Source organism: Bos indicus x Bos taurus, chromosome 9 (genome assembly GCF_003369695.1).
Source record: "Bos indicus x Bos taurus breed Angus x Brahman F1 hybrid chromosome 9, Bos_hybrid_MaternalHap_v2.0, whole genome shotgun sequence".
NCBI lineage: Eukaryota > Metazoa > Chordata > Mammalia > Artiodactyla > Bovidae > Bos > Bos indicus x Bos taurus.
In genome coordinates, this window is record NC_040084.1 from 87,358,040 (window position 1) to 87,369,790 (window position 11,751).

An 11,751-nucleotide genomic window follows, 5' to 3' on the forward strand; every position below is an offset into this window, starting at 1 on the left:
TGAAGTTGAAGCTCCAATACATTGGCCACCTGATGTGAAGAGCCAACTCACTGGAAAAGACCTGGGAAAGATGCTGGGAAAGATTGAAGGCAGGAGGAGAAGGGGATGACAGGGGACCAGATGGTTGGATGGCATCACTGACTCAATGGACATGAGTGTGAACAAGCTCCAGGAGATGGTGAAGGACAAGGAAGCCTGGTTCTTGCAGTCCATGGGGTCTCAAAGAGTCAGACATGACTGAGTGACTGAACAACAAGTAACCCATGCCCACAATTGTAGCAGAGATTTGCAGGAGCAATTGGACAGAGAAAAGTACATAAAATAAAGATGCTTTTAAATTCACTGACTGAGAGAACCTACCAATGACAGAAAATTAACAAAAAGAAACAAAGAGAGGGTCTTACTGGGAAGTGGCCTCTGGGGCACTTTGTCCAGTCCAGCCCAGCTCTTCTCTCAAGGGGGCCAGTGGGAACCTTCAAGCCTGAAGTGGGGACACAAAACAAACAAGTGGTGGTGAAAAAGGTGACCCAGCAGGGAGTCTCTTGGATGTAAACGGTCAGGAGTGTAGGTATGAGGACTAAGGGAGAGCAAAAGGGAGGAGGGACAGAAAAGACTGAAAAACGGAAAGGGAGCCATTGCCTTTTCAACCCCTGCACCTGCGGGTGTCTATTTATTCAGGCACCAACCTGCAGGCTTCCAGAAAGGGCCAGTGAGGGAGGGAGCACCCTGTCCACTGCCCACTGGGGTGATCAAGCCCAGAAACCAGCCCCTTGTACATCGGCTGTGGGCCTGCAGCCCAGACGTGGGATTCTCACCTACGCATAAACCAGCATGTAGAAACCTGCCACTTCACTGAGTTCCCAACGAGACCTCTCTTGGTGGCAGGGAAATAGAAGTGAGAATATTGGTATGATCAGACGTCCAGCCACTACCTAATAAGTGGTTTGAACCTCTATCATTCTCACAAATCTCCTATGAGGCAGAACCTGCTGGACCAAGACCTGCAGGGTATGAGGTGGGTCTCTCCCACCACCTTGTCACCCATCAAAGTGAGCCATTGACAGCCAGAGGGAGCTTTGTCTCCTAAGTTGAGAGGGGTGATGCTGTCCTTGCCGAGGTCCACTCTCTCAGAAGGATAAGACAGAGAGAGGAGAAGTGGAGAGATAATAGATGAGGGAAAGGGACAAAGGGTGAGGGGGAGCGCAATGCCTGAATGAGGGCCCTGAGGCCCCCAGGGGCCAGGAAGGCAGACCAACCAAACTGGTGACTTTGAGCCGAGGTTCAGGTGGCCACTTGTCAGCACAGGGAAGTTGCACCCCGAGATCACAGAGATGCCCAGATGCTCTGGCAGAAAGGGGAAAGTAGCCCTTCATGGTTGCCACAGAGTAGGTTAGCGACCAGGCTTCTTGGCCTCCTTCTTCAATCAGTTCATTCAGTTCAGTTCATTCAGTCACTCAGTCATGTCCGACTCTTTGTGACCCCATGGACTGCAGCACGCCAGGCCTCCCTGTCCATTACCAACTCCAAGTGTTTACTCAAACTCATGCCCATTGAGTCAGTGATGCTGTAGGGGCAGGGACTCTGGGTTCGTCAGACTTGGGTATGCTTGGTGCTGCAGACATGGGTATTGCATAAGTCCTCTTGGTGGAGGTCGCCATTAACCTCACCAGAGAGCTGCCAGAATGTTCACAGGACTGGGGAAATAGACTCTTGGAGGGCACGAACAGAACCCTAATCGATAGAAGTGGATAAGAGGCCAGATAAGAAATTTAGGCGAGGCTTCACTGGGACACATGCTGCAGTGTGAGGGCGCAGGCACAAGCCACAGGTTTCTTTGCTCATTCCCTTGGGGGGAGGGCGGTGGGGGAGGCAGGCTGGTCCCTTATATGGGTGAGGGTAGGGGCAGGTCAAGGCTTAGGACCTGAGGGATGGCTTAGGTGGTCTGCCCACCGTCGTGGCAGTGTCCTGTGCAGGGATCATACCCCGCACCCTGCTTTTCCAGTTGGGTATTTTATCTTTTCATTCACAATTAAGCCCAACTTGGCATGCATGCAGTTATTTTCAGTCCCTTATAATTGCTTTGTATTTTGTTGCTGGAGGAGATCACTGTCCAGGTGCAAGCACTAGAGCGAAGGTCTACAGATCCTAGGTTTCAAGTCCCAGCAGATCTCACTTGCGCTGTTGGACATGTTTCTCATCCACGCTTTCCTCTCAGGCTCCATGGACTCCATCAGGCTTTCCCAAGGATCTGGTGGATTGCACACTTTCCTGCCCTTTCATACCATGTCCGCCCTGGCAGATTCACTTCTCTGAGCCTTGGATCCCCTCCTCTACCACCTGCCTTGGAAGTTCTGGACTTTCTCTTTCGTGCCAGGTGGGCCAGGCCTTTCTCCAGGCTTCCAAGACCCATCCTAGTGGGAGATCAGCAGCATCTCCCTGGCCTTGCTAAGTCCTGTGACCCCTAATTGTGAACTCTCCCTTCTCCAGCTTTGGGTTCTGTGCTCATCCTGCCCCACTGTGATCCTGCTTACTCAGGAGCAGCCCCCAAAGGCTCACTTAAATTTCTTGTGCTGCTGCATGAGAAAAACCCAAGATCCTCCTTCTGCTCAGACCAATGGGCTGTGGGCCTCTTGCATTAGAAATTAAGGAAAATTTTACTTCATAAATCTGGATAACATTGAGAGTTCCAGATAATTCTGCCCATTTCCTCCTAATTCAAAAATTCTTAGTTAAGCAGTTTAATGCATGCCTCAGAGTGTTCTTGTTTAGTCACTAGTTGTGTGTGATTCTTTGCAGCCCCATGGACTATTGCCCACAGGCTCCTCTGTCCATGGGATTTCCCAGGCAAGAATACTGGAGTAGGTAGCCATTCCCTTCTCCAGGGGATCTTCAAGACCCAAGGATCAAACCTGAGTTTCCTGCACTGCAGGCAGATTCTTTACCGCTGAGCGCTCAGGGAAGCCCCTTGCCTCAGTATACACAGGTATTAATATATATGCATATACACATGCTTTTGGAGTCTGATCAAGCACCAGCTTAAATCCCTGCCCTACCACTTCCTAGAGGGCCGCCTATGGAAGATATTTCACCTTTGGAAACTTTTAGATCTGCTTTTCGGTGTTCTCCAAGGTTGGGGTTCCAGGTGCTAGTGGTAAAGAACCCGCCTCCCAGTGCAGGAGACGTATGTTGGAAAGATCCCCTGGAGGAGGGCATGGCAACCCACTCCAGTACTCTTGCCTGGAGAATCCCATGGACAGAGGAGCCTGGAGGGCTATGGTCCACAAGGTCGCAAAGAGTCAGACATGCCTGAAGCAACAGAGCACACATGCATGCATGTATGGCACTGAAGTCCTTTTCCGACTTCACCATCCATCACTTTCCTGGCGCAGCTGTTACAAGCTCTTCCCCAGACCCTCCATGCCACCCGGTTTCATGTCTTCACTCCCACCAGAACCCCTGCCCCATCACATCTCTTACCCTCCAATTTCTACTCCAGGTCTCCCTCCCCTATGCAGCATTTCTGCCCTTCCGATGTGATTCCAACAAGGTTCTGACTGCACTCTAGTAGTTGATGTTATCCGTGTTATTTATTTACGAAAAATAAGCTCCATGAAGACAGAGCCTGTGGTTCGTACATCCTGTACTTTCTGCCGCGGCTCCCATACAGCATCTTCAATGCCAAGGATGTTCACTAAATGTTTGTTGAATGAGTCGTGATTCCTAACTTAAACCAGCTGTTAAGTGCCCATAAATTCATCCCAATCAGAAAGTAGAGGAAGGTAAAGTAAGAAATACTAACCAAAGGAAGAGCAGTCTTTCTCATATTTCTTCGAAATCCCAACTGTTTACTGGGGCAGAGAGAAGGGGGTGGCGGCTGGGGCTCTTCTATCCCAGGGACTCCCTGTCCACCAAGCCTCATTCTCATTAGGAGATTGGTTTTCCAAGTGTGTTGAAAGGAAGGATCGCAAATACTTTTCTCACCCCTAGCCTGCCTAGGCTTCATCCTGCCATCAAAACTACTTGTAAACATCAAGGATTTTCCCTGTGCTAGTGAGGAGGGTCATAAATTTAATAACATATGTTTGTTTTACAAAATTGTCCATTCACTTCTTCCCTGGTAAACCCCCCTGATTTGTCAAGACCCACCTCAGTGCCACCACCTCTGTAAAGCCTTCCATGACTGTTCATTCATTCAACAAGCATACATTAAGCACCTATGTTGTGCTCACCACTGTGTTGAGTGCTGGAAATACGTTGCTGAGTGAGACAGACACAGTCCCTACCCATGGAGTCCATGTCTAGTACAAAGGTGATGTAGAGGCTTCAAACGGAGATTCAACCATGCTGGGGGAAATCAGAGCAGGCTTCTCTAAGGAAGCTATGTTTTACACCATTTCCCTCCCCCCATGTTTCCCTTTCTTGTTACATCTGTAATCACAGAGATCTGGGATTAGGGGCCCCACTTAACTGTATGTGTTAAAGATCGTGACGTATGTCAATAATATCCTGACCACAGAGCCTGGCACATAGCAAAAGCCAGATCTGGGCAAAGCCAATTGGAAACTTTCTAAAGCAAATTCATGATCATAAGTTCCAACCAAAACATTCGTGATTCATGAATAGAGGTTGAAATTTCAACATTAATAGAAATTTAGAAGTTGATTTTAACTTTCTTAGATGACTTTGAGGAGTTCAAGAGTTCACTTTTGAAGAAGTAACTACAGATGTGGCGAAAATAGCAAGAGAGCTAGAATTAGAAGTGGAGCCTAATGTAAAGATGGGACTGATAGTTGCAATCTAATGATAAAATTGGAATAAATGAGAGTTGATGCTAATGGATGAGCAAACGAAGTGGTTTCTTGATATAAAACCTCCTCCCGGTGAAAATTCTGTGAAGATTGTTGAAATGACAACAAAGGACTTAGACTATTTTAAGTTTAGAATAAATGTAGTTGAAAAGGCAGGAGGAGGATTTGAGAGGATTACCTCCAATTTGAAAGAAGTTCTACTATGGGTAAAACGCTGTCAAAGAGCATTGCATGCTGGGAGAATTCTGTGAAAGGAAGAGTCGATTGATGTGGCAAATGTCATTGCTGTCTTCTTTTCAGAAACTGTGCTACCCACCGAAACCCCCAGCAACCACCACCCTGAGTCGTCAGCAGCCACAGACACTGAGACAGGACCCTCCACCAGCAAAAACATGGTGACTCCCTGGAGGCTCAGACGATGCTCAACATATTTTATTTTAGAAACAAAGTGTTGTGTGTTAAGGTCTGTACATTGTTTATTTAGACATAAAGGTATTGCACACTTTACAGACTTCCATGTCAACACAGTATTATGTGCAGTGGAAATTCCCTTTATTGTGAAATTTAATTTATTGCCCTGGTCTGGAAGCCAGCCCACAGTATCTCTGAGGTTGGCCTCTATCTACATGGCTTTTAGAGTATGTTTTCCATCCTGGAACTAACACTCGGATGGCTGCATAGTAGGGTGAACACAGACCTACTGTTGGGATATGGTGATATATACATTTAAAAATCCAGAGAATTTAAGGATCACTTCACAGCTGGACTGCATGTTACTTTAGGAATGATCCTTAAATTCTCTGTTTCCACAAGAAATAAAGCATTATCACTGGTTTTATTTAATCCCATAATGTGGAGGAATGGGGAAATACCATGACTTTTCTCCTGGATTAGAAAACAGGCATGAAGTACTTAACTTTTCTGCAATATAGAGATGTTGACTTAAGAATCACTATAAAGGCTTCCCAGGTGGCACTTGTTGTAAAGAATCAGCCAACGAATGAGGTACAGGAGACACAGGCGACATGAGTTTGATCCCTGGATCAGGAAGATCCCCTGGAGAAGGAAATAGCAACCCACTCCAGTAGTCTTGCTTGGGAAATCCCATGGACAGAGGAGCCTGGTGGCCTACAGTCTATGGGGTCGCAAAGAGTCGAACATGACTCAGCACCAACTATGAAGGGAACCAGTCAATGTAAAATTTTATTCCTTTGAAAATATAATGAAGTTGTTTCTCTGGATATATAAAAAAAAACCCCTGAGTCCTGTAATAGCAGATGTATTTTTCCAGCAATATCATCATTTTTAAGAATAAGGTCACGATGCAGGGAAAAGTCTAATTTTCCAAAAACTAGAAGATTGAAAGTGTTATGTTTGTGGTGATCTCTTGTTCAAGTAGTTGAAAGTATCAGTGCAGAGATTGCATCACTCAACACCAAGAGGAAGTGGGAAAGGAGATTTGATAAAAATAAAGATGTTGAGGAGGATGCTCATTAGATGTGACAAGAGACTCGAGATGGTGCAGCCACTGTGTCATCATAACTGGTAGACAGACTTGGGATTCCTAAGGTCTGATCTCTTGGCTTTAAAGTGAACGCAGGAGAACAAAAGCAGCCAAGCAAAGACTGAGTCCTGAGGCCAACAGAGCACCTGTCAGGGGCTTCCTGGGAGCACTGTCTCCTGCAGAAAAGAAAGAGGCCTTGGTCCAGGAAGCTGAGGAATTCCTGTCACTTTCCTGGGGCTGCCCCTCCCCAGCCCCCATCCAGCTCCTTCCTCACTGAGGGGCTCCTATGTCCTCTACCCGCACCCCCACCCCAGGCCCAGCAGCTTGTTCTCACCTCCTCCTTCTTTCCTGTATCACTGAGTCACCCAGGCCCTGACACCCCCTGGTTAGGCTCAGGACTGGAGCCAGTGAGGAATCAACCTGCTTCCTTTACTCAGGTCCAGATCCTCCCAAGGGGGTGCCTAAGTACCACAGAGTAGGTCCCCAGATGAGGGGCCTTGCTTTCTGACAGCCTTAAGGGGCTGCAGGCAAACCTCCTTCCTTCGTTGCCCTGCAGCCTCTGAGCCAGCAACTGACAGCCCTCAGGACCAGGGTCCGTGCCCCCCCCCCCCCATCTCTTCCTGGTGCAGCTCAGCTGGGCGCCTCCACCCCAGCTCAGCCCCACCCATCCCCAGGCACCTCTGCTCAAGGCAATATCACTCAGTGATGGAGTCTCTGGGTCCCCAAGAGGCCACAGGCTGAGACAGAACTGCTGCTGCTCCAGGAGCACAGGCCTGGCCTCAGCCCTTCCCACAATTCTCTGCTGTGGGGCTCCTGCCTTGCCTGCTGTGACCCAAGCCACTTCCTGTGAGAACAGGCCTTTGGAGTTGGGTCTGCAAAGGCCTTCCCACCCCTTCCTCCTGGGATGAGAGCCCGGCCCCTCTCATCTTGGCCCCCTGGGTGGGTCCCCTCCCCGCTGACAGAACATGTGGAGCCCCCATGCTGCTCTCAGCCCCCGTGAGTCCTGCCTTCGCCCTGAGTGCCTGCTGTTCTCACACCACCTACCGGGGCCCTGCCAGCCAGCAGTCTGTGCTCAGTCAGGGGACTTGGCTGAACCCTTTAAGCATCAATAGGCCCTCAGCCTAGTGAAGGCGCCTCCCTTTTCACAATGTCACCTGACAGCGGGGACCTCTCAGAACTCAGGGCTGAGCTTTCTGAGTTTTGCTCTCAGATGATATGGGGTCTTATCCCCCGGCTCATTTCCAGGGTGAGGAGGTTCAGTGAGGGGAGGGGTTGGCTGGGAGTCATCGGGTCCCCAGCCTCACGAAAGGACCTGTGCCCCTGCCTTCCCTCTGAATTCTGCCCTCAGTACCTGTTCTTATGAATGATCCACGCTACGATGCTTATTATGATGAAACCGGTGAGAACTCCAAGGATGATCTTGGTTATGTGATTGCTGGTTGGGGCCGTCGGCTGCACTGTACGGGGGACTGTGGTCGGTGATGCTGCAAGGAGAGTAAGAGTGAATCCTTTGTCCAGACCCCAAACTCACCAGATGCCTCCTCAGGCCCCCTGATTCAGGTACCCCTAGAATTCAGGTACCCTAGGTACCCCTAGATGGGTGCAGACAGCTTGTACCCATCACATGGAGGCCCCTGTGATAGATCCTCAGGTGAGATGGGGGGAAGGGAGGAGCCCAGTCCTTACGGGGCTCTGACAGCTAATGGGGGAGCAAGGTTTCCAACACAGCCACTCAGTCCTGCTGTGACATCAGAGACAGTGACCTGAGGATGGAGTCCTCAGGAGCTGACAGCAGAGGTGGTATTGACAGTTTTCCGAAGTAGAATTGGTGACATTTAAAAGAAGATTCTGGAATGAGGGTACAGTGAGAAATAAATCCCAGAAATAAAAAAGATGTCTACAGGATTTGGATCAGCAAAACTCCATGTTCAGTCATCCAAATGCCTGTTCTGTGAGGAAAGGACATCAGGAGGTGGAAAGGGAACGAGGATGACAGAGCATCCCGGATCATTGTTCTCCCAGGAGCTACTCACTTTTTAAATTTATTTTTTTACATTCTTTTATTTTATTTTTATTCACTCCAAAAACATTGTTAATTGGGGTACAGCCATTAACAGTGCTATGATAGTTTCAGGTGAACGGTGAAGGGATTCAGCCATAGATACACATGTACCCCTTCTCCCCTAAACCCCTCTCCCATCCAGGCTGGCACATAACACTGAGTAGAGTTCCATGTGCTATTCAGTAGGAGCTTGTTGGTTATCCATTTTACATATAGCACGTGTACATGAACTTCCCAGAGTCCCTAACTATCCCTTCCCCCAGGTAACCATAAGCTTGTTTTCTAAGTCTGTGAGTCTCTTTCTGTTTTCTAAGTTTTTTGTACTATTTCTTTTTAGATTCCACATATAAGGCATGTCATATGATATTTCTCCTTCTCTTTCTGACTTAGATCACTCACTATGACACTCTCTAGGTCCATCCATGTTTCAGGAACAGCTCACTTTAGATGGATCACTTTGCCAAAACACACATACACACAGACACACACAGACACACACATGCACACACAGACATTGGGTCCATATCACCTTGGGTGGACTACCACTTCCTTATACTCGTCTCACTTACCTGAGGTCTTCAACATTTTCTCCAAGGACACTATAAGATCCTGAAGCCAGGTCTGACAGTCTCCCATGGAGACGTTCTTGAAGAAGTCGGTCACAGCTCTGTCCTTCTCCCACTTCTCCTTCATCCGCCTCCCTCCAGAATGAACCTCTGTCCAGTGTCCATTTTCTGAATCAAAGCGGAGGCACATTTCTCCATTGAAGCCGAACTGCCAGGATCCACTGATGTGTCCATCCTCTTCACACTGGCACGTCATCCTGGCCTGCAGGGTCAGAGGGCCTGACTCCACCAAGGAAAAGAAAGAGCTCAGCCTTGGACTTGACAAATTCTTTGCCTCACCGTGGTCCACCTTCCCTGGGCCCAGGTAATCTGGCCCTGTTCTCTCCTCCAAGGCCTGCTCCTTCCACTGGACTACTAGGGAAGGACCCATACCCAATTGAATTTTTTACCCACAAACAATGGATGCAGCCCCTTCAGTATTTGGACTTCCTAACTCACCCCTGGACTCGATGGCCATGAGTTTGACTTGATGGACATGAGTTTGAGCAATCTCTGGGAGTTGGTGAAGGACAGGGAAGCCTGGCGTGCTTCAGTCCACAGGGTTGCAAAGAGTGGGACACGACTGAGCGACTCAACTGAACCGAGTTGAACTCACCTCTGGCCGTGCGTTTTTCCGGTATAATGTCAGGCAATTGCCCCTTGAGGAAGTCCCCGATGTTTCTCAGTGGTTCTGTCTGTGTTTCCCAAGTGTTCATAGTTTTCACCTCCTCTCCCAATGGACTTGTGGATTGGATCTTGGTGCCACCACAGTCATAGGAGAGAAAAAAATTCCCATCGACCTGGCCTTGAACCACACACCACGGCTCTCCAGCTCTGGGGTGAGGATCGACGGTGAAGTTGTAGAAAAGAGAGTGAGTGTCTGTGAAGGAAAATGCAGGTGAGGGCAGGTTCTGGAGAAGACCCATTACCTCCTCCCCCCACTTATGTGAGAGCAGAGTAAAGCTGCCGGGCTGGGTTGGTAGAGCAGGAAGGCACCCCTGGCCCCCAACACCACCTACAGGCTGAGCAAGCAGAGAAACCACATAACATTATCTCTACTCTGCTCATAAGGCCAACACAGAACCCAAAGCTGCAGAAAGGAGAATTCACAGGATTTAGCAAGGCCAGGGAGATGCTGCTGATCTACCACTTTGATGGGTCTTGGAATCCTGGAGAAGGCCTGGCGCACATGGCATGAAAGAGAAAATCCAGAACTTCTGAGGCAGGTGGTAGAGAAGGGGATCAAAGGCTCAGAGAAGTGAATGTGCCAGGGTGGACACGGTATGAAAGGGCAGTTAAGTGTGCAGTCCAACAGGCTCTATGGAGCCCGAGAGGAAAGAATGGATGAGAAGCATCTCCAACAGCTCAAGGGTGACTTTTGCTGAAGGTCAGGGACGGTGGTGGGATTGGTGTTCCTGTGCGCTTCCAGCAGGACTGAGGAAGGAGAAGGGGAAAGAGCCGATGCCAGGTGGAGTGCTCTATGTCAGAAACAAAGCAGATGCAGTGGCCAAAGTGACCAGAGAGCCCCAATGTAGCCAGGACTCACTGCAGAGAGTACCACACTGGCTCATAGCACAGGGCGATCCTAAAGGTAAAGGGAAGAGCAGTGAGCCCTGTTAAAAACTACATGATTGAAAGGAAAAATTATGTTAAAAAACAGAGACAAACACAAGGCTGGATGTTCAGGAGGCTGAGTGCAGACATCCCAACAAAATGTCTGGGTCCTTTGTGCAGTATCCAGCACTGAGTCAGCTCTTATATTTAGAATCCACTACTAGAGACAGAGATGCCAGGCTTCAGCAAGGAGGGGCCTCTTATCACCACAGCAAGTGCAGAAGTCCTTCTGGCCTCTGGAAGCCACACGGTCATTGACTGGGGTAAGTGTACCCTTGGCAGAGAAGCCACCCCCACATTCATAAGGACCTAGAGTGGGACTGTCATCATGTCCAACAGTCTGAAACATCATCATGGCCCGCCTGTTATTACTGTGGTGCCTGAGATCTGTGGTAAGGAGTACACATCTGTCCCACGTCTGCTCACAGGAGTGTCACCCATTCACTGATCCTTATAGTGCTCATTTCACATCCATTGCATTTGCAATATGAATGAAAAATCTTCACAGTTAGTAAATTACCGTGCTGTGAGGGCTACCATAGAAGCGATTTCCAAGTTCACACTTCTGACACTGACCTTCATTCCCCAATAGTATGTGTAAACAATATCATATCCTGGAGAAAATGACTAACAACCTACAACCTTTCCAGGGTTCAGGAGTGTTATCCCTATCCTATTTCCATTAAATTTGCAGTGTGGCCCATAGACTTCTATAATTGTACATATGACATATTTCAGGCTCTGCAGACCATAGTTTTCTGTTACAACTGCTGTCCTAGCACAAAAGCAGTCACAGATGAGTGGTGAATAATGACCTGCTTCCTGGGCACATGACCCAGCAGAACCTGTGACGTCAGAGGTATCTGTGGTCAGAAAGGTGCTATGTGCCGTCTATGGCATTTTACTTGGAGGTTCACAACACAGACCCTTTATGTCCTGAAGCAAGGCCATGCGAATTGCAATGGGGAATACTACACCATTTAAATGTGGCTCCTGGTATGGTCCTGGGGGCTGGTGGAGGTGAAGCCTCTGGTCATGAAATGTCAGTGTTGTCCATCATGATCTGGGCTCATCAACCCCTCATCATTAGTCCACATAGACCAACCATCATAGGATTGAAGTGATATTGTGGTATGGCATAAGAAGGGCCAGAGGTAA

At 48.6% G+C, this 11,751-nt stretch overlaps 1 protein-coding gene across 1 annotated transcript; it reads right to left on the reverse strand.

Moving 5' to 3' along the window:
- Positions 1-5,219: 5,219 nt before the first annotated feature.
- LOC113898756 (UL16-binding protein 3-like) lies at positions 5,220-9,905 on the reverse strand. Its single transcript, XM_027552149.1, has 4 exons — positions 9,596-9,905; positions 8,944-9,219; positions 7,664-7,796; positions 5,220-6,488 (listed from the first exon to the last, which is right to left on the reverse strand). The coding sequence occupies exons 1-4, from the start codon at positions 9,903-9,905 to the stop codon at positions 6,302-6,304; spliced, it is 906 nt and encodes a 301-aa protein (XP_027407950.1). The 3' UTR covers positions 5,220-6,301.
- Between the last annotated feature and the right edge of the window lie 1,846 nt (positions 9,906-11,751).

What these genes read in the sequence shown, in the direction of transcription:
- LOC113898756 (XM_027552149.1), bottom strand. Translation starts at nt 9,905, where the DNA reads ATGGGTCTTCTCCAGAACCTGCCCTCACCTGCATTTTCCTTCACAGAC. An exon ending in GGAAAAACGCACGGCCAGAG is followed by an intron (nt 9,220 to 9,595) that starts GTGAGTTCAACT and finishes TGGTGGAGTCAG; the next exon opens with GCCCTCTGACCCTGCAGGCC. An exon ending in TGGATCATTCATAAGAACAG is followed by an intron (nt 6,489 to 7,663) that starts GTACTGAGGGCA and finishes TCTTTTCTGCAG; the next exon opens with GAGACAGTGCTCCCAGGAAG.